The sequence below is a fragment of the Crinia signifera genome, chromosome 3, assembly GCF_055691185.1.
Source record: "Crinia signifera chromosome 3, ASM5569118v1, whole genome shotgun sequence".
Lineage (NCBI taxonomy): Eukaryota > Metazoa > Chordata > Amphibia > Anura > Myobatrachidae > Crinia > Crinia signifera.
Genome location: NC_139219.1, coordinates 30,774,879 through 30,795,845, shown reverse-complemented (window position 1 = coordinate 30,795,845; position 20,967 = coordinate 30,774,879). Strand labels below are relative to the sequence as shown.

The following is a 20,967-nucleotide window of genomic DNA, read 5'->3' as shown; positions in this document are numbered from 1 at the left end:
GGAATAGGCTTGCTTAGTATAGAGTGCAATACGTCTATCCCAGATCACTATAAAACACAAACGACACAACATATATACACACAATGTAAAACACAACGTATAATCACAAGAGTGCTACAAAGAGAAAGTTTATTTATTTGTTTTTTCTCTCGTATTACTAAAACTTGAATTTTTGCACAAAATATCTAGAAACATAAAAGATGTAAATTAAATGCATGAACAGTATTCTAAAAAAAGGCATGGATAGCATCAACCGACTACAGTCCAAAATATGGGCATTATACAAAAAACAAAATAAGGCAATATATAATAAGGTACAAGCAAAATTGAATAGACTAAATGACCCAAACAGACCCGATAGTGTTTTTTTTTTTTTTTTTTTTTTTACTTTATTGTGTGTGGGGGGGGGGGTATATTGGAGGGGGGGCTGGGGGGTTGGCTTGTGTTTATTGTAATTAGATGTATGCATGTATGTAAAAAGTAATGTGATGTCATGTCTTTTAAATGTAAAACTCAAATAAAGAAAATTGAATTTAAAAAAAAAGAAGGTGTAAAACCCCTTCATGTGTTTAATAATGATAGTGATGCTAGAACATTTCCCCCTTACCGTTGCCCTTGCACCCTCCTGCGGTGCACCCAGCCGTCCAGCTCCCTGTGAATTCTGTTACGCACCACCGGTGATTCTCGTCACAGCACATGGCGTCCAGGTTGAGATTACAGATTTCCACTCGGTAAAACTCCACTAGGAAAGAAGGAAACGGAAGCCTGCCGAGGGCACCGAGCAGAGGGGTAAATGTATGAAGCAGTGATAAAAGAGGAGAAGTGATAAAGTGCCTGGTACTTTATCACCGGCTAATCAGCTTCTAACTCTCCCTTTTTAAACCCAGTCTGTAAGTTAACAGTCAGGAGATGCTAATGTGGTAGGGGGAGTCTTGTGTTATTAGAGGCCTTCTGCAGGCTTCTGTGATCCGCTGCTGCAGGTCTGTGTACAGCATTTATATTTTGTGAGTTATTACTTGTCATATACATTTTCGCCAGTGGGTGTCACCCTCTTCTTTTTTACTATAGGTCAGTTTGAGCTTTAATGGTGAAGGCTCTCTTGTGTGTCACCCTGGGCTGAATCTTATAATTAGTGTGGAGTTTCAATTCTATACATTCTATGCAAAAGAAGAGAAGAGGACTCTTTTTGTGGGGCACTCTTGAAAATGTAAATTTATAAAATTTAAAACGTAACTTTTATTAGGTTTTATTTAAGAAAGGTAGGACAAAATAGCCTGTGATTATTGGATGTATAAAAAATAGCAGTGAGCTATTAACAAATACGCAATGCTATTTGTGGTTAAGTTCTACACTGGAATCTGGAGTGTATAGTGTTATCTGCTCCAGAAATAGTACAATAGAGTCTGGATTATGCAATGTTTAGACTCCAGAAAAAAATGGTGATGTGTACCCAGTAAAGCCAACGGCTATATCTTAACTGGGGCTCACCAGGGGCAAGGTAAGTTAAGTGAAATTTACAAAGATATTTAGGGTTGTATTCCCTATTGGTTTGTGGCTTGCCAATTAAACAATATATTGTATTATTTATATGCTGGATAGAGGGGTGCAGGTGAGCAGATCGTGTATTATTGGAGGCAGATAATCTCTGTCAGTCCAATCTGCGTACACACTGCTCAGATATTGTTTACTTCACCGTGGTGTGTTATCTGCTAGTAATTGCACTTTAATGTCCCAGATTGGGATCAATATATTTATATAATTGCAAATAAGCTAGCAACATTCTCTCCTAGTCCTTCAGCCATAAAGGATACTCTCGAATTGCCAGTGTGCAGTATTGAAATCCAAACACAGGCCCTTATTCTGCTTCGTGCGGTACGGCCCGCGTGCGGCCGTACCGCCGATGTTTTTACTCTGCACATGCGCAGAGGTCAATCTGCGCATGTGCAGCTCCCTTCGCCGCAGACGTATTTCGTCCGCCGCAAAGGGGGCGTATAGGGGCGTGAGAGGCTTCATGCCCTCATTTCCCTATGTGTACGCCCCGCGTTTCATGGGCGTTCCCATGCAAACGCGGGGCGTATGCATGGTAATGAGGGCATGACGCAACTCATGGGGGCGGAAAGCTGACGTCGCCGGATGTCAGCTTTCAGCCCCCATACAAGCTACCACACGGACGATTGTCCGTGTGGTCTCAGCTTGCGGGAGCTGCCGGGGCGTGCGGACCTGCCTTCGATGGTCGACGACCATCGAATGCAGGGGGCAGCTCCCACCATGGTGGAGGCGTACGCCTCCACCATTTTTATGCGGATCGCCAGCCGTCCGTGTACGGACGGCCGTGGCGATCCGTAGGGTGGGCGGGGATTGGTTTGTGCGGCCGGAGCCCCGTGTGCGGCTCTGGCCGCACCAACCAGAATAAGGGCCACAGTGAGAACATATAGTAAAAACTTCTCAGAGGACCAATATACATTATTGAAATTCAGACACACTGAGCAGATACAAAATTGTCAATCAATGTTGAAATCCACACACAGTGAGAAGATACAATGTTGCCGCTCAGTACAGCTAAAGATTCTCAAAGTACCAGTATATAGTATTGAAATTCAAACACAATGAGCAGATACGAAGTTGCCAATCAGTAAAATTAAAGACCGTTCTACCACAATCTTATTCTGTTTCTGCTAATTGTAACCGATCATAGGAATACACAAAAAGGTAGAGATTTATCTGCCACAAGATTGCCAATAATTTATCTATAGTAGATTGTTTGATAGGCACTAGAGTATATATATATCAGCCTAGAATAATAGGTCTGTCCCTTTAGTAGACCTGTCCAGGATTCTAGAAAGATGTGCCAGCGCTGGCTGTACCAATGATCAGACAAGACGGTTCTCAAAAATGATATACAAATTTATTGATTAAAAAAAGAAGAAAATAAAATAATTATATGATGAATCAATCGTTAGACCTAAAAATTCAGTGTGCAAAATTAAAATGATATATCTCAGGGATATTTGGTGTGATGTTTATATTGGGATTTCCAATAAGAGGGCTGGCAAAATGAATTCATATTACCATCCAGGTCCTTCTGGTAAATATTTATGTCCAGGATCAAATGACTTAGTAGTCCTAGGTTCCAGTATAATTTCAAGGGCTCAGGCTACCCATTTAGACAAATAAATAAATAAATAAATAATAATAATAATATAATAAATTTATATATAATTTTTGAGAACCGTCTTGTCTAATCATTGGTACAGCCAGCGCTGGCACATCTTTCTATATTTTTTTACTCTTGTTATTAACTAGGGCCTGACAACCCTGTGCCAGCCGGTGTTGATTGCGCACCCCACAATTTCTACATTTATTTTTCCTGTCTAGGATTCTGCTTTCTCTAAGTTGTTCAAATTTGCATAGGACTTAGGATGGGAGATCCTTAGACTGAGCTGCCGGGTCAGGTAGAAGCAGAGAACAGTTGACACTTATGCTGTTTATAGGTTGGGTTGGCCCTTTGCCCTGTTATCAGATTGACATAGCAGGGTGTTAGGGTTACTCTCGTTCTATCAATGAGAAAGTGTCAGAGTGGTGAGAGATAAAGGTCCTGTAAAAGGATAAAGTATCATCTGGAGGGAAGGTGAAAAAAAAGTTGCTGCTGGTACAGTATAACAGGGTGTAGCCTTCTCCTGCAGCAGACTCAGTAATGAGAGAGGTGTAATCCAATACCAGCAAGCTGAAGAAAGTAAAATCACCTACTGTTTGCGTTAAATGATACATGTCTCCTGTTGTGCCTGTACAGAGCAGGGATTCCACGTACAAGTTGCCAATGAGAGAGTGATATGTTACCTTCCCGGCATCTATGGCTGCTCAGATGAGGATAGGAGAGTGTTCGAGGAAGGCTTCTTTGGCTGGCGCAGCCCTCTATCCCAAATTGCGGCTTGTGTGTAATGCAGTCCTGCAGGCATTGTCACGCCAGCGACAGCTTGCTCACAATATATTGTTTAATTGGCAATCAACAAACAATAGGGAATACAAACCTAAATATCTTTGTAAATTTCACTTACTGTAACTTACCTTGCCCCCGATGAGCCCCAGCTAAGATATAGCCATTGGCTTTACTGGGCACACATCACCATTTTTTCTGGAGCATAAAACATTACATAATTCAGACTCTATTGTACTATTTCTGGAGCAGATAACACTATTTGCTCCAGATTCCAGTGTGGAACTTAACCACAAATAGCGCGTATTTGTTAACAGCTCACTGCTATTTTTTATACATCCAAAAATCACAGGCTATTTTGTCCTACCTTTCTTAAATAAAACCTAATAAATGTTATGTTTTAAATTTTATAACTTCATACATACATTTTCAAGAGTGCCCCACAAAAAAGAGTCTTCTTCTCTTCTTTTGCATATACTGTTACACTTGGACTCAAGGGAGGACCACCAACTCCTAAACGTTTCCCAATACTGGGGTCAGATTAATACTAGAAAATTGGTCGTAGGCTACTCAGGCTGAATCCCACCACAGAGAGGGCAGGTCTCACTAGACCCCCCCCCCCCTCATCTGGAGTGGGACAAACCCTGTGCGGAGTCCAAAAAAACCCAACATATTTTAATTCTATACATTCCCAGGCTGTGGCCCCAGGGGCCCTGTATAGTGATCCCAGCAGGGGCAATGGAGGTGAGTACAATCTAACAGAGGTTTACTCACCAAGTTTCACCATCATCGCACTTGCAGTTAAGCGTAGCTCTCACTTGTGGGTCAACCTCCCCCCATTCTGGGGCACTGTAAGAACAAGAGGAAGGGGTTACATATATATATATATATATGTATATATATATATATATATATACACATACACACACACATCTATGATGCATTCTTGCATACTATTAATACTGCCATGCTCCCCCTCACACCCACCCTCATAACCCGTGCATTATAATTCCTATTAATCATATCTGCGCTTCTGATTGTATGCTCCACTGGGGTGGGGGCATATAGGAATACATATTCCATCGTTGTATAGGCACCATATTGTTGTCCATTCTGTCAATAAAAATATTTTTTATGGGGTGGGGTGGACCTGTCTTTCTCGTATGACTGGGGGAGCATTCTTGGTACATGTGTATTATCACGCCGCCCACCGCGTCGCTACCATTAATTAAGGTATGCGATGGTATGCAATGGGACCCGATATCCGACTTTCCCTGGGCTGAGTATACAATTTTAACATTGCGTCGCAAATAATGTTGCATTATAATGGCATGCGATGCGACGCGATCATGCCCCGATTTGGGGTTATTTCCATGTTAAATGCCCCCCCAGACCCCATTTTTAATTGTATCCCCACCCTGATGGGTAATGAGTATGTTAAATGTACCCCATTGTTAACGCCACCCCCACTATCCACTTCGGCGTGGAGTTGATTTTATATATTGTGGCGAGCATGTATTCCGCGTCCCCTCGCGGGGCTCGCTGCGCTTCGGGCTTGTATTCCGCGTCCCCATGCGGGGCTCGCTGCGCTCACCATGCTTCGGGCTCGGTGGCTCGCTATATAAAATCAACTCCACGCCGACGTGGATAGTGGGGGTATGAAAAGGTCGGAGGACGCATACCGCCACCCCTCGCGGGCTTGCTGCGCACGCCATGCTTCGGGTTGGCGTTGATAGTGGGGTGGCGTTAACAATGGGGGGCATTTAACAAAGTCATTACTCATCAGGGTGGGTGTACAATCAAAAATCGGGTCTGGGTGGCATTTGGGTGCTTGTACAACTTAAAATCGGGTCCAATCGCATCACATCACATCGCATGCGATCATATCGCATGCGATGCGACGCGATTTTGTGGTTGTACAATGCCCTACGATGGAAATCGGTAGCGCCGTGATAATACACAAGTACCGCATTCTTCTACAATGAATAGTTGCCTCTGTACTAAATAAACCCTGAATAATAATATATAGTTAGTACGTACTCATCGCTCCAGGCTCCGTTCCACTCTTTGTAGCCCCACGGATTCCTCAGTCTGATGATCTGGACTTTATCTCCGCGATAGGCGACCTGTGAGTCACAGACCGGAGCTGATCATTTACATTCCCCCCAGTCAGAGAGGTCTGGTGACTACTGAGCAGCGTCATGGACACTTACCTCCTCCGCCCCGGTCACTGTGTACGCATGGTTCTTCACACATTGGTGCTCACCACCATCTCTCCTGCGCCTGCGGTAGATTTCTGGGATAAAAACGAGAATGGATTAATTACTGAAACAAATATCATGTGTTATCTGAGTGACTGCGGCAGTATGAGTGGGACTGTGGCAGCCAGGTGTCTGCGGGGGCCATGAGGCCAGTGTCTCCCAGTTGCCATTTTTGCAGATCTGCATGGCTAGCTGAATCAGGGTGGGAAAATCTGTAAATTAGGGGGGTCTCTAATTAAACCTCAGATCCATTAAATGCATGTGAACATAAAAATATTTGTTGTACTCACTTTTAACTACTGGATGTAATATTTAGGGCAAACTGGCCTTTAGGTGGCACTGTAGGTGATAAGTGTCTTACTGTGCAGCTGGTGACCAAGGACCGCACCGCCAGCGCCTTCTGGATGATCTGGAACAAGTTACTGGGAGGCTTTTCAGTGTAATACAGTTCACCAACCCCGCCGGTGAAATCCTCCAGAGCTTCCAACGGTAATCCGCCCTTCAGTGCTTCGTATGAGCCATTGAGCCTGTGTGTGTAGAAAATGGCACATTCCAGAATCAGAGGTGTAATGGAAATTTTGTGAACTCTTTGCAAAAGTTTTAAAAAGATTTTGAGAAGAAGGGTGCTCAGAAGACGTGGCATAGAGGTGAGGGAAAAGCACCTGCATCGGTGGATGGGGCCACCATGTTATCTGGGTGGTTGTATCGGGGGACATTTACCAATTTGGAAACCTAAAAAGTCGTATTCGTATTTGACTTACAACCGAATACGAATGAGTACGAATGGTAGTGTTCATAAAAAAGTCGTGTTCCGGGGTTTTAGTTACTATAAAATCGTATGTTAAAAATTCGTATTTTTCGATGTTGTAGCCATTCGTATTTGGTTTTACACATGTTTTCGTATTGTCGTAGAGTCGTAGGTAAAATACAAATGGCGTAGAGATTTTTGTTTGAAAACAACGATATTTCACGAATTTTCGTGAAATTAAATACGAATTTTCGTATTTCAAACCACATGCCTCACTACGAAAATGAAACTACAATCGTGATTGGTGTATTTGTTTTACACTTGGGAGGGCTCTCACAGCCATATATAAGTCGTGGAGGCGCCAAAACTTGTTGTGGGTGTAGTTTGGAGTGTGTAGGAGAGAGGTGCAGTGGAGACTTGTTTGGTATTGAGAGGCAGCACTACAAGCTTGTAAAATTAGACATACATACAGCAATGTTTCGATGCGTGTGCATTATCTTCAGGCTATATCTATATATATACACATGCAGGTATGGGGACTCATACATCTCCTGAGCTGATCAAAGCCATGCCACTACAGGGTTTAGTGCAACACATTTATATTGTTCATTAAATTAGTGAAGCAACAAACCCTGTAGTGCCATGTCTGTGATCAACGTAGCTGATGTATGAGTCCCCATAACTACTGGTTACAGCTGACTTTACAACAGTAACAGGTGTATTCGATCAGCTGTGTAGTGGTGCCTCGCTGACACCTGTCTTAGGGTCAGATGTACTAAGCTTAAAAACTGATAAAATGGAGAGTGATAACAACCAACCAATCAGCTATTGTCTGAAAATTATCAAACACAGCCGCTGACATGGAAGGTAGGAGCTGATTGGCTGGTTGTTTTTTCACTCTACATTCTTTCAGTTTTGAAGCTTAGTACATCTGGTCCTTAGATATATATATATACTAGGTGATTCATCGCGCCCTACGGGCGCTCTTCACACCTTCGTAAGGGGCTGCGCCCCCTTAATTTGTGAACATTTGCATATGAGAAAGATGATTAGAATTGTATGAAAGATGGCCGGTATTGCAACTTGAGTTATAGGTGAAATGTGTTAAATAGAGAGCATATGATGTGGAAGGGGGTGTGTATTGTTTTGTTTAATTAAAAAGCGGTTACAGAGTAAGATGTACATTGATAGTGTGGATGGTACAGTGACATTTGTGGGCGTGGGGGGGGCTGTGTGTGCATGTTGTTTAGGTGTGTGTGTGCAATAGTATAGTAGGGTGTTTCTGAGTCAGCGGCTCCCCACTGGCGGAGGTCACGACACAGGAAAACAGGAGGCTGGGTAGTGATAGGGTGTGTGGGCATAAGGGGGACTAAAGAGGAGGGTGGGAGATACTGTGCAGCTTCTGCCAGTGGGTGAGGGTCCAGCGTGGCAGTACAGGATGGTGGCCCTTAGTCAGTGTCTCCTCCTACTGGGTGGGAGTTCGGGTGAATGAGAGCAGGAGGCTGGGCTATGAGGCATGATAGGGGCATGTGGGCAAAACAGCGTCAGCGACTCCCCAGTGGTGGAAGTTACGGTTCAGGAGAGCAGGAAGCTGGGAAGTGATAGGGGTGTGTGAGTATATGGGGGACTAAAGAGGGGCTTAGGGGTGCCGTGAATTGCGGGAGGGGCGCGGGGGTGCCGTGAATCAAGGGAGGGGGGGCGCAGGTGTTGGCGAATCGCGGGAGAGGGTCCGCAAAGCGTGGGAGGGGGCGTGAATTGCGCGAGGGGGGTGCGCGGGGGGTCCGTGAATTGCAGGAGGGGGCACGGGGGCGCGATGAATCACCTAGTTGGTTATATATTCTTGTAGAAGGATGGTAGGATGTTGCTGTCATTCAGAATGCATTTACATAAACAGTAATAGTAGCAGTAAAAGGTCTGACTTAAAACACCTACAGTAAAACAGAACAGGTGTTATATATTATACAAAGAATTGGTTGATGATGTGTAGGTTGACGTGCACATAGTTCATAGTTGTCACTGGAAAAAAATTGCTACAAGAAAAAAATCAACACAGAAAGTTCAACACATGTAAATGTTGACATAAGTGTGGCACTTCATCGGTGACAATGTTGACACATGAGAATGAATATGAAAACATTCCAAAAAAGAAAAATAAATCTTCAAAAACTCATGTCAACCTTTTTCATTGTCGACCATAGCCGTGCCAGTGTTTTGCATGTGCCATTTAATCCTGGGGTTGCCGTGAATCGCGCGCGGGGGTGGGGGGTGGGGGGGGGAGGGAGGGGGTGAGGGGTGTCCGCTAATCATGGGAGGAGGGGTCGTGGGTGGATGCCGTGAATTGCGGGAGGGGGGGTCGCGGGGGGGGGGGGGGGGTGTGTGGGTCCCGCGAATTGTGGGAGGGTGGGTCGCGGGGGCGGGTGGTTGCCGCAATGACAGGAGGGGGGTTCAGGGGTGGGGAATCGCGGTAGGGGGGGGTCGTGGGGGGCACCGTGAACTGCGGGAGAGGGGGCCGGCGCGAATCGTGGGATGGGGGTCGCGGGGTGCCGCGAATCGCAGGAGGAGGGGGTGTCACGGGGTGGGACCGCGAATAGCGGGAGTCACCGGGGGTGCCACGAATTGCGGGGGGTGTTCGCAAATCGCGGGAGGGGGGTCGCGGGGGTGCCGCGAATCGCCACAAGAAAAAATCAACACAGAAAGTTCAACACATGTAAATGTTGACATAAGTGTCCATGTCGACACATGAGAATGAATATGAAAACATTCAAAAAAAGAAAAATAAATCTTCAAAAACTCATGTCAACCTTTTTCATTGTCGACCATAGCTGTGCCAGTGTTTTGCATCTGCCATTTTAATCCTGGGGTTGCCGTGAATCGCGCCCGGGGGTGGGGGGGGGGAGGGAGGGAGGTGATGGGTGTCCGCGAATCACGGGAGGAGGGGTCATGGGTGGATGCCGTGAATTGCGGGAGGGGGGGTCGCGGGGGGTGTGGGTGCCGCGAATTGTGGGAGGGGGGGGGCGCGGGGGGTTGCAGTGAATCGCGGGAGGGTGGGTCGAGGGGGCGTGGGGGTTGCCGCAATGACAGGAGGGGGGGTCAGGGGTGGGGAATCGCGTGGGGGGGTCGTGCGGGGCGGGAGGGGGGCCCGGGGGGTTGGCGTGAATTGTGGGAGGGGGGGTCGCGGGGTGCCGCGAATCGCAGGAGGGGGGGTGTGTCACGGGGTGGGGCCGCGAATCGCGGGAGTCACCGGGGGTGCCGCGAATTGCGGGGGTGTGCTGCAAATCGCGGGAGGGGGGTCGCGGGGGTGCCGCGAATCGCCACAAGAAAAAATCAACACAGAAAGGTCAACACATGTAAATGTTGACATAAGTGTGGCACTTCATTGGTGTCCATTTCGACACATGAGAATGAATATGAAAACATTGAAAAAGTGAAAAATAAATCTTGTCAACCTATTTCATTGTCGACCATAGCCATGTCAGTGTTTTGCATGTGCCATTTAATCGTGGGGATGCCGTGAATGGGGGGGGGGGGGGGGGGGGAGGGAGGGAGGTGCATACCTCCCAACATGACCCTTTCCAGGAGGGACACATTGCTCTGTTTCTGGACTTTCTTCTTAATTTATGGATTACCATCACCTGTGCTTAAACACCTTTCTTATCAATTACCCTGTTTAAAACAGGTGATGACAATCATAAATTAAGATGGAAGTCCACAACCCAGCGTTACAGCTCCAGACACACTTTGAGTGACAGATGTAGCCAAATATATAAGACTAGGTGATTCATCGCGCCCTACGGGCGCTCTTCACACCGTCGTAAGGGGCTGCGCCCCCTTAATTTGTGCACATTTGTATATGAAAAAGATGGTTAGAATTGTATGAAAGATGGCCGGTATTGCAACTTGAGTTATAGGTGAAATGTGTTAAATAGAGAGCATATGATGTGGAAGGGGATGTGTATTGTTTTGTTTAATTAAAAAGCGGTTACAGAGTAAGATGTACATTGATAGTGTGGATGGTACAGTGACATTTGTGGGTGTGTGGGGGGGGGGAGGCTGTGTGTGCATGTTTAGGTGTGTGTGTGCAATAGTATAGTAGGGTGTTTCTGAGTCAGCGGCTCCCCACTGGCGGAGGTCGCGACACAGGAAAACAGGAGGCTGGGTAGTGATAGTGGGCATAAGGGGGACTAAAGAGGAGGGTGGTAGATACTGTGCAGCTTCTGCCAGTGGGTGAGGGTCCAGCGTGGCAGTACAGGAGTACAGGATGGTGGCCCTTAGTCAGTGTCTCCTCCTACTGGGTGGGAGTTCGGGTGCATGAGAGCAGGAGGCTGGGCTATGAGGCATGATAGGGGCATGTGGGCAAAACAGCGTCAGCGACTCCCCAGTGGTGGAAGTTACGGTTCAGGAGAGCAGGAAGCTGGGTAGTGATAGGGGTGTGTGAGTATACGGGGGACTAAAGAGGGGCTTAGGGGTGCTGCCGTGGGTGGATGCCGTGAATTGCGGGAGGGGGGGGTCGCGGGGGGGTGTGTGGGTACCGCGAATTGTGGGAGGGGCGCGGGGGGTTGCAGTGAATCGCGGGAGGGTGGGTCGCGGGGGCGGGGGGTTGCCGCAATGACAGGAGGGGGGTCAGGGGTGGGGAATCGCGGTAGGGGGGTCGTGGGGGGCACCGTGAACAGCGGGAGGGGGGGCCCGGGGGGTTGGCGCGAATCGTGGGAGGGGGGGTTGCAGGGTGCCGCAATCGCAGGAGGGGGGGTGTCACGGGGTGGGGCCGCGAATCGCGGGAGTCACCGGGGGTGCCGCGAATTTCGGGGAGTGTGCTGCAAATCGCAGGAGGGGGGTCGCGGGGGGGGGGGGGGGTGCCGCGAATCGCCACAAGAAAAAATCAACACAGAAAGTTCAACATATGTAAATGTTGACATAAGTGTGGCACTTCATCGGTGTCCATGTCGACACATGAGAATGAATATGAAAACATTAAAAAAAAGAAAAATAAATCTTCAAAAACTCATGGCAACCTTTTTCATTGTCGACCATAGCCGTGCCAGTGTTTTGCATGTGCCATTTAATCCTGGGGTTGCCGTGAATTGCGCGCGGTTGTGGGGGGAGGGAGGAGGTGAGGGTGTCCGCAAATCACGGGAGGAGGGGTCGTGGATGGATGCCGTGAATTGCGGGAGGGGGGGTCGCGGGGGGGGGTGTGGGTGCCGCGAATTGTGGGAGGAGGGGGCGCGGGGGGTTGCAGTGAATCGCGGGAGGGTGGGTCGCGGGGGCGGGGGGTTGCCGCAATGACAGGAGGGGGGGTCAGGGGTGGGGAATCGCGGTAGGGGGGGTCGTGGGGGCACCGTGAACCGTGGGAGGGGGGGCCCGGGGGGTTGGCGCGAATCGTGGGAGGGGGGGTCGCGGGGTGCAGCGAATCGCAGGAGGGGGGGTGCCACGGGTGGGGCCGCGAATCCGCGAGAGTCACCGGGGGTGCCGCGAATTGCGGGGGTGGTGCTGCAAATCGCGGGAGGGGGGTCGCCGGGGTGCCGCGAATTGCCATAAGAAAAAATCAACACAGAAAGGTCAACACATGTAAATGTTGACATAAGTGTGGCACTTCATTGGTGTCCATGTCGACACATGAGAATGAATATGAAAACATTGAAAAAGTGAAAAATAAATCTTGTCAACCTTTTTCATTGTCGACCATAGCCATGTCAGTGTTTTGCATGTGCCATTTAATCGTGGGGATGCCGTGAATGGGGGGGGGGAGGGAGGTGCATACCTCCCAACATGACCCTCTCCAGGAGGGACACATTGCTCTGTTTCTGGACATTCTTCTTAATTTATGGATTACCATCACCTGTGCTTAAACACCTTTCTTATCAATTACCCTGTTTAAAACAGGTGATGACAATCATAAATTAAGATGGAAGTCCACAACCCAGCGTTACAGCTCCAGACACACTTTGAGTGACAGATGTAGCCAAAATATATAAGATATATATATATATATATATATATATATGAGAGAGAGACAGAGACAGTTTATAATGTATGCATACACACACAAATTGCCAGCGAGATAAACACACATGTGTAATCAATTCCCTATGTATCGCATACAGCAGTTTATACAGTATTATACACTTACCCAGTAGCCAGCCCTCTGCCATTGATCCGGCTTCAAACTCATCAAAGAGGACTGACTTGCCGAGGATATAGGTAGTCATGACATGAGCCAGGGTAGCCTGCAAACACACTCATGATCTTAAGATTTGCATCACATATGTATGCATACCTGCACGTTGGTACTTGTGCTTCCATGTCGGTTATAATAGGAACGGGAAGTATCCCGAGGTGGTCTCAGCGGAATGTGTGTGCAGTCAATAGCACCAAGCACATTTGGCATGCATGCAATGCGATGGAATGCTACCCTAACATCATGCCACTCTGTCTCCTGGCTTGGGAAGCAGATTGAGGCATCTATATGTGGCTGAAGGGCTTCAAGCACCTGGGTCAGGTACCTGGACAGTGTGGGCTGAGATATGCCAATGCCTTGGGCAGTGACATGTTGAAAACTACCAGACGCCAGAAAGTACAACACAGCCAGTTTGTGCAGGCCTGAAACAGCGCATGAGCGTCCTGTCACAGTATCTAGTCTCCAGTCTAATGAGCCATACAGACGGAGAATGTTGGTACAATTAAGCCGGAACATCTGGTATAACCACATCATCCGGCAATGCGTCTAAACATAAAACGCGGCCTAAATAAACGAGGCCGACGCAGCCTCTGTGATACCCGCTGGACCTGCTGGTCATGCTCAGTTTCATGATGCCGGCGTCTTCTTCCTTGGCACAGCCAAGACATCAGCTGTCTCAAAGCCCACACTGAAGCACCCTGATATAGCATATAGTCTGCCATGCCAGAAGTCAGGAAGTGTTTGTAGGTGGATATTTGCCTTTTATAAGGCACACATTTGTGATTACAAAGGTCTGTGATGTGTTGTTAAAATGAAAACACGTGTTCCATTGAAGCAGGTGAAATACACTTCAAAATACACCTTGTCAAGGAGGGTGTATTTTATTTCACGATTTTTTTTACGAATCGTAGTTGTTTACGATTCCTATTTTACAACTTCACGAATACGAATTTTTAGTACATGATGAAAAGACGGGAAGCCAATGCAAAAATCATTCGTATTCTATCGATGGCGTAGACTTTTCGTACACATGCATAGTCGTATTTTTATATACGAATACGACCTCTATATGACAAGTTTACGCCAAGACACATTTCACGATTATACGATTTTTTCACTTGTTAAATTAACATTTCACGAATACGACAGAAATTCACGCCAATTTGCCTACGAATACGACTTTTTACAATTTTAAAATACGAATCCATTTTGGGTAAATTTCCCACCATTGTGTCTAGGGTTGGAATAAGTAAGAACTGTAAAAACATATAACATATTAAATAAAATAACAGTCAGTAAGTTCACCTTAAATCTATTTACGAGTAGAAATATAAATCATATATTATCATTTTGATGTTACATATAATTGTGAAGTCAGAGAAACGCGTTGTTATGTGAAATGCGTGGCTCTTACTTTACTGTGTCATTTGGTTCTGCCTCAGCTATTGGCCCATCCTGGCTGTGGCCCAGCTTTGTTCTAAGACATCGCAAAGTCCTTACTTACTTGGCGTAGGCCTTTTCCAGAAGGGCGCTCCAGAATTCGCTAGCGGTCGTAGACTTCACAAACAGCAGCTGTCCCTTCTTGGTGGGCAAACGGTCGTCCACAACCACATCCACCCACTGCCCGTACTGCCAAAACTGGGAGAAGCAGACAACACCTTGTTATAGATACTGAACAAACGAGCTATCAAGAGAATTGTATGACCTGGGGCTATCCCTTACATTCCTGACACTTTATACATCTGTTCCAGGACGTTAATCTTATGTTGATCCTTTACTTATTATCATTACCAGTTTGTGATTATCAGTCCGGGTCATAATCCCATCACTGCTGACAGACAGAGCTGGGATAATTACCTGGACTGACAATCACAAGGGCCAACATAACGTCACAAACAGATGTTTACAGTGTCGGGAATGTGACGCCGGCAACAGAGTAATAATAACATTCCGAACAAACGACTAAACACAACCTTAGATTAGGAAGGTTTTCTTAACTGTGTGGTGGTGGTGGTGGTAGTGGTGTGTGTGGCGCATTTGGGAGACCTCCTGCTCAGCTGTGTGTGAGAAAAAGTGGCTGGGGGCATGGCCAGAAGCTCTCAGCACTGGCCATACCCTCATGATGGGGAAAACAGGGGCGTGGCCTTGTGGGAGTCCCATAATTGTATGTCATGCACCATGAGGCCACTCCCCCTATTTCCAGGCCCCTCCTCTGCTGCCACCAATGTTGGGAGTTATAGATTTACTAAAGCCAAATTTGGGTGTTAAAACATGATTTTATCTGATAATCACGTCCAAATGCACAAATACAGTAGAAGTCAATACACAGCCAATGCAACACACAAGTGCGTTCCATAGATCAATGCAAACATGGAGCAATCTCGGACCAAAATAGAAGTTTCCAATATCCAACCCCATGAGCTGCGTGTTCTATCGAGGTCTGCACAGATCAATAGCTGGTATGTATGTCAGGACCCGCAGATTGGCTGAGAGGGGTGTCTCTTAGCTGCCCACATGGTTTGTCACAACTATGTGCTGACAGATTTGGGGAGGCGCTGTAAATACGATGCTCGAAAAAATTTCCTTTACATTGAGGGTGCAGGTGCATCTGGGTTCTCCAAGTGCTGCCATATGGGCCAGGCATACTGAGACCTGTAGTTCTACTGTAATGGACAATATTTCATCTTAATTTTACCCCATCAACCTTACAACCAACATCCAGTGTGTCCCGACTATGGCATGGTGGGGGGGACCTGGTTGGCCCCTCCCACACTGAGGCCGGCAAGCAGGGCTGGACTGGCCATCTGGCACTTCTGGCAAATTGCAGAAAGGCCGATGGCCTTGTGGGCTGATTTTCTCCACTGTCAGTAGTGTACCACACTGTGCTGAGCGGCCACTAATTTGCATATCTAAGTTATGTCACGCTTGACAAAGTTTCCCTACCATCCAGGAGATGAAACATGTTGCCCTTGCACTTCCGCCAGATCCGCAGCCCGTCCTGTACCCGACTTCTGCCCGGTCCTTGCGAGCATCTCTGTGCTCCAGCCGGACTCCAGAGGCAAGACCCTACAGCTCCCCTGATAGTGATCCACTCTCCGGCACTTGACCGCCCGCAATTACTACACCCCCACAGCGACACCGCTTTCATCCCACCTGGTGCCTGCACCCATATACAAGAAGTATAATTATTCCACACGATCCCCAGGGTGAGATCTCAGCCTTTTCGTCAGCTCTCTCTCTCTCTATGCAAGTCGCACTATTACATCTAGGACTTTTTTAACCCTCTAACTTCTATTCGGAACCTGATGCATGTTATCTTACAAACCCATTTACCTGCTGCAGTTCTTCAACTAACAATGTAGATTTTTTTTTTTTTATTTTGCTTGTAGGGATCTGCTTGTACGGATCTTTTACATTGTTATGTGTGCCATAACGTGTAATGGGCATTATGGTGTGTAGCCTTATTGTAATGGGCATTACGGTGTATGGCACAATGCGTAATGGGCATTTCAGTGTGTTCCATAATGTGTAATGGGAATTAACTTGTAATTTATTTTACTGTTATGTACTGAAAGTTACTTTTTTATTCATACTGTTCCTGTTTTCAAACATTGTAAGGCACTGTTTACCCCTCGTCGCACTATGACACAATATCATGAATGGAGGTCTCAAGCAGGTGGGCCTTTATGGCCACAGCAGGTGGGCCTGTGTGGTAAAAATGCCAGGGCCGATTTTTGGTCCCAGTCCGGCCCTGCCGGTATGACTGATCTGCGCAGGGCTTCAGCAGAACTTGCAGCTTGATTTCTTTCTGCCTAATACGACTGAACTCACACACGGCCAAACACAGTTTAGTACATTTATCGGCTTATGCCTGTTGTAGGAGACACTAATGCTGGTGTCCTGCTGGTGGATCCTTTTATGATATGATCTTACCTTGAAGTGGAAAATCCCGGCGTAGTTTGTGTCAAAGCTCTGGTCTGCGGGAAGGACGCGATACAGGCAGCCCTCATTCAGGGTGAGTGATGCAATGGAGCACAGAGCCAGCAGTCACCTGGAGATGGTACATGGTGGACAATGGGTTACTCACACCTGCACAGGCCTACCTGTATGTGGTCATTAGATGGGCCACTATTGGTCAACAGGCATAGGGCAGTCATCAGGCGGGGAGGGGGGGGGGGGGGGGCTGGGGGGACCCTAGTCCCGACCCAGACAGAAAAGAGGCCCAGAACTGAAGTATCAAATATAATTTGTCATAATTTCACATGACACAATATACAGTACCTGTAGAGGTTAAGTAGTGCGGCCAGTGCTGTGGACATGGGTGGTCTCACCAGGCATGCCGTGTTTCGACAAGGGGGGAGGGGGCCCTGCCTATTTTGTCCCTTTGTCCTGGGCCCCACAATTTTTGATGGTAGCCCCTGAACAGACAGAAGGTTGACACATTAAAAAGGTCAACATTCATAAGTGTGGTGGATGGGTGAGTGACTACAAGCAGACGGAAAGAAGATGGCCGATATGTGAGAGCTGTAATTGAAGTTGAAGAGCAGAGGGCTGAGAGAAAGGGAGGGAGGAGGACCCTGCTCGTAGGAGCTACAATCTACACCTTGGCCTTCCAGGCTGGTTTTGTCCATGCTAAACTTTAGAGAGTGCTTGGACATCCAGGAGGAGATGAAGGAGAAGTAGCTGGAAACCCGAGACAGGACGGAAAGGGAGAGGAGGTGAGGGGTACCACAGTGTGTTGTCAGCATAGAGGTGGTATTAGAGGCTGAAGGAACTGATAAGTTCTCCCAGGAAATAGGGGTACAAGGAGCAGAGCAGGGGGCCAAGAACAGAGCTCTGGTTAGGTGAGAGTGTATCAAGGGAGGAGCTCAGGATAGGAAATCAGGGTCTAGAGTTTCGAAAAAGTGCATTTATGGTAGATTTAGGCGTGGTGAGGATTAGAGGGTAGATGATGGTCAGAGAGAGCACAAAGATGGGTGAAGAGGAGGTCAAGGGTGTGGCCAAGGCAGTGAGTATAAGAGTAGATGAGACTTAATGAATATATACAGGCATAATCACTGAGTGCTTCCTCGTCATATAGTCACTGTGAGGAGCACTGCTACACAAGGTATTGAGGAGGGCTCTCAGGTCTCCTATATACAGATATGATTACCGAGTGCTTTCTCCTCATACAGTCACTGTGAGGAGCACTGCTACACAACGTATTGAGGAGGGGTCTCAGGTATCCTATATACAGATATGATCACTGAGTGCGTCCTCGTCATATGGTCACTGTGAGGAGCACTGCTACACAAGGTATTGAGGAGGGTGCCTCAGATATCCTATATACAGATATGATCACTGAGTGCTTCCTCCTCATACAGTCACTGTGAGGAGCACTGCTACACAAGGTATTGAGGAGTGGGTCTCCAGTCTCCTATATACAGATATGATCACTGAGTGCTTCCTCCTCATACAGTCACTGTGAGGAGCAATGCTTTGTAAGGGAATTAGAAAATACAGCCCTCCCATGTAAATGGTACTGTAATATTTGGTTTACCTTTCTAAATCCACCTACTCTCCCTTTACCCTGCCCAAAAATGTTTTCAGTACCAGCCTCACCAGTGTACCCAGTCAGCTCCCCTGCCCAGTTGGTACGGTCTCACCTAATCCAGAATGGACTAGAAATGCCTGGTAATAGATAAGAGCCCAGCACTTGTACTAATAGTTAGTTGGAGATTTGTGGTTAATGTTAATTCTGTCTGGAGTTCCCCCGTAATGAGATGACTTACCTAGAGATCCTTGCCGCACATCAGAGCGATTTGCACCATCATTAATGAATTGAGGATTAGGTTTTATTTGCTGCAAGAAGATAACAAAAATAAACACAATAAATATCCATTTCCTACACCTCTGCCCATTAAAACTGCTGCAATTTCCCATTCCCCCAATGGGTCGGGGAATCAGGAATATTAAACATGATCGAAAATCCAGATTCCCCAAAACAGTCAGGATCGGCAAATTGTTCATTTTTAATTTCCCCAATCCTCCAAAGGGATTGCCAATCATCGCTGGCCTCCAATTGGCAGATGACAGTGGAACAGTAGTGCTGGCTTATCTGTAAATTGTGGTTGCTGATGTAAAGGGACTTGTTTTGGGGAGTAAGGTAATTATTGCGCTTGTCGTGCGCAAATGCACTGGGGATTGCCCTGGCTGCCATAAAGATTTATTGGATCCTGTAACCATCACTGTGATTGCATACGATACATCGATTGCAAAAGGACCACATACAGTGTATTGTAGCTGCTGGGCAGGGAAATCGCACTAGTGTACTGTATGTGGCCGTAACACAAACCAAATACCCAAAAGGCACTTTATCTGTTTATAAATATATACAGCTCAGCCCAAATACTGGTGTCTTAATATAAACAAGGCTTAGTACATATAGAAATAGCAGACATTACAGGGGTATGGATCATTGGGTAGACAGCAGGATGGTAGGGTCGACAAGCATTAGGTCAACATGCATTAAGGTCGACATGGGGTTTTTCACTTTTTTTGTTCCGAATTTATTTTCTACACAGTTGACTTGGACACTGAAACATAGAACTGCGCGTGCTCGCTGCACTCGGTGCACTATTTTATTCTCCCACTACGCCCTACTGGATGGTAGGGCATGAAATACCGCCTGTCGGCACATGTCGGCTAAAAAAAAAAGGTGAGAAACCTTATGTTGACCTAATGACCCTGTCGACCTAACCCATTTTGACCTACAGTGATGTCGACCTTCCCACTTTAGACCTAGTGACCGTATCCCACATTACAGGTACAGTAGAAATAAAATTATATATATACACACACACACACACACACACACACACACACACACTATACATATATCTCTGGAAACAGCCATTAGTTTATCAAGTTTCTATATAGCAACATTGTTGTTATTATTAGTTTCTGAAGGTATATTTGCAGCCTTACCGCAGGTCTTTTCCACACAAGTCCTTGTACTTTGTCTGATTTCGGACCCAGATCATTGACCCCAAGGGATGACTGGCTGGCAGGAAAAGTTGGGTCCTCAAATAAAGTCTTAGATGCCAAGCACCGTGCCCTCAGCTCGTCATAGTCCTGGTTTAAATATTTTACTGGGTTCTTATTGGTTCCCACACCCAGGGCTGCAGTCTTGTCCTTGGCGAGGGTAGCTGCGATGCTTGCCATAGTGTGGTTGTACTGTGCACAGGAGCTGATGCAGACACTGGGAGAAATGCCTTCTATATATAGTGATACAGATGTGGGAGAGCGTGTCTGGGGCAGAAGGGAGGAGGGGACAAGGGTGAGGTGACAGCAGAGGACTCCCAGTGACTGTAAGGTGTGCTAGAGGTTGTCACACGTTGACAACTCAGGTGTCCTTTATCCAGTTATCCAATGGGGGACAATACTCTAAAACTAGTGTGTCTAGTTTATAAAGTGTAATACCCAGCATCTTTTATATATTTGGCTACATCTGTCACTCAAAGTGTGTCTGGAGCTGTAACGCTGGGTTGTGGACTTCCATCTTAATTTATGATTGTCATCACCTGTTTTAAACAGGGTAATTGATAAGAAAGGTGTTTAAGCACAGGTGATGGTAATCCATAAATTAAGAAGAAAGTCCAGAAACAGAGCAATGTGTCCCTCCTGGAGAGGGTCATGTTGGGAGGTATGCACCGCCCTCCCTCCCCCCCCCATTCACGGCATCCCCACGATTAAATGGCACATGCAAAACACTGACATGGATATGGTCGACAATAAAAAAGGTTGACAAGATTTATTTTTCACTTTTTCAATGTTTTCATATTCATTCTCATGTGTCGACATGGACACCAAA

At 46.7% G+C, this 20,967-nt stretch overlaps 1 protein-coding gene across 1 annotated transcript in view; it reads right to left on the bottom strand.

Moving 5' to 3' along the window:
• Nucleotides 1–20,318, bottom strand: part of LOC146062856 (calpain-8-like) — a 57,510-nt gene extending 37,192 nt beyond the window's left edge. Inside the window, 10 exon segments of the mRNA XM_083174862.1 lie at nt 608–765; nt 4,709–4,783; nt 5,975–6,060; nt 6,148–6,200; nt 6,203–6,230; nt 6,557–6,722; nt 14,620–14,753; nt 17,049–17,161; nt 18,887–18,956; nt 20,082–20,318. Of these exon segments, the coding sequence (XP_083030988.1) occupies nt 608–765; nt 4,709–4,783; nt 5,975–6,060; nt 6,148–6,200; nt 6,203–6,230; nt 6,557–6,722; nt 14,620–14,753; nt 17,049–17,161; nt 18,887–18,956; nt 20,082–20,318 (1,120 nt within the window).
• Nucleotides 20,319–20,967: the final 649 nt, after the last annotated feature.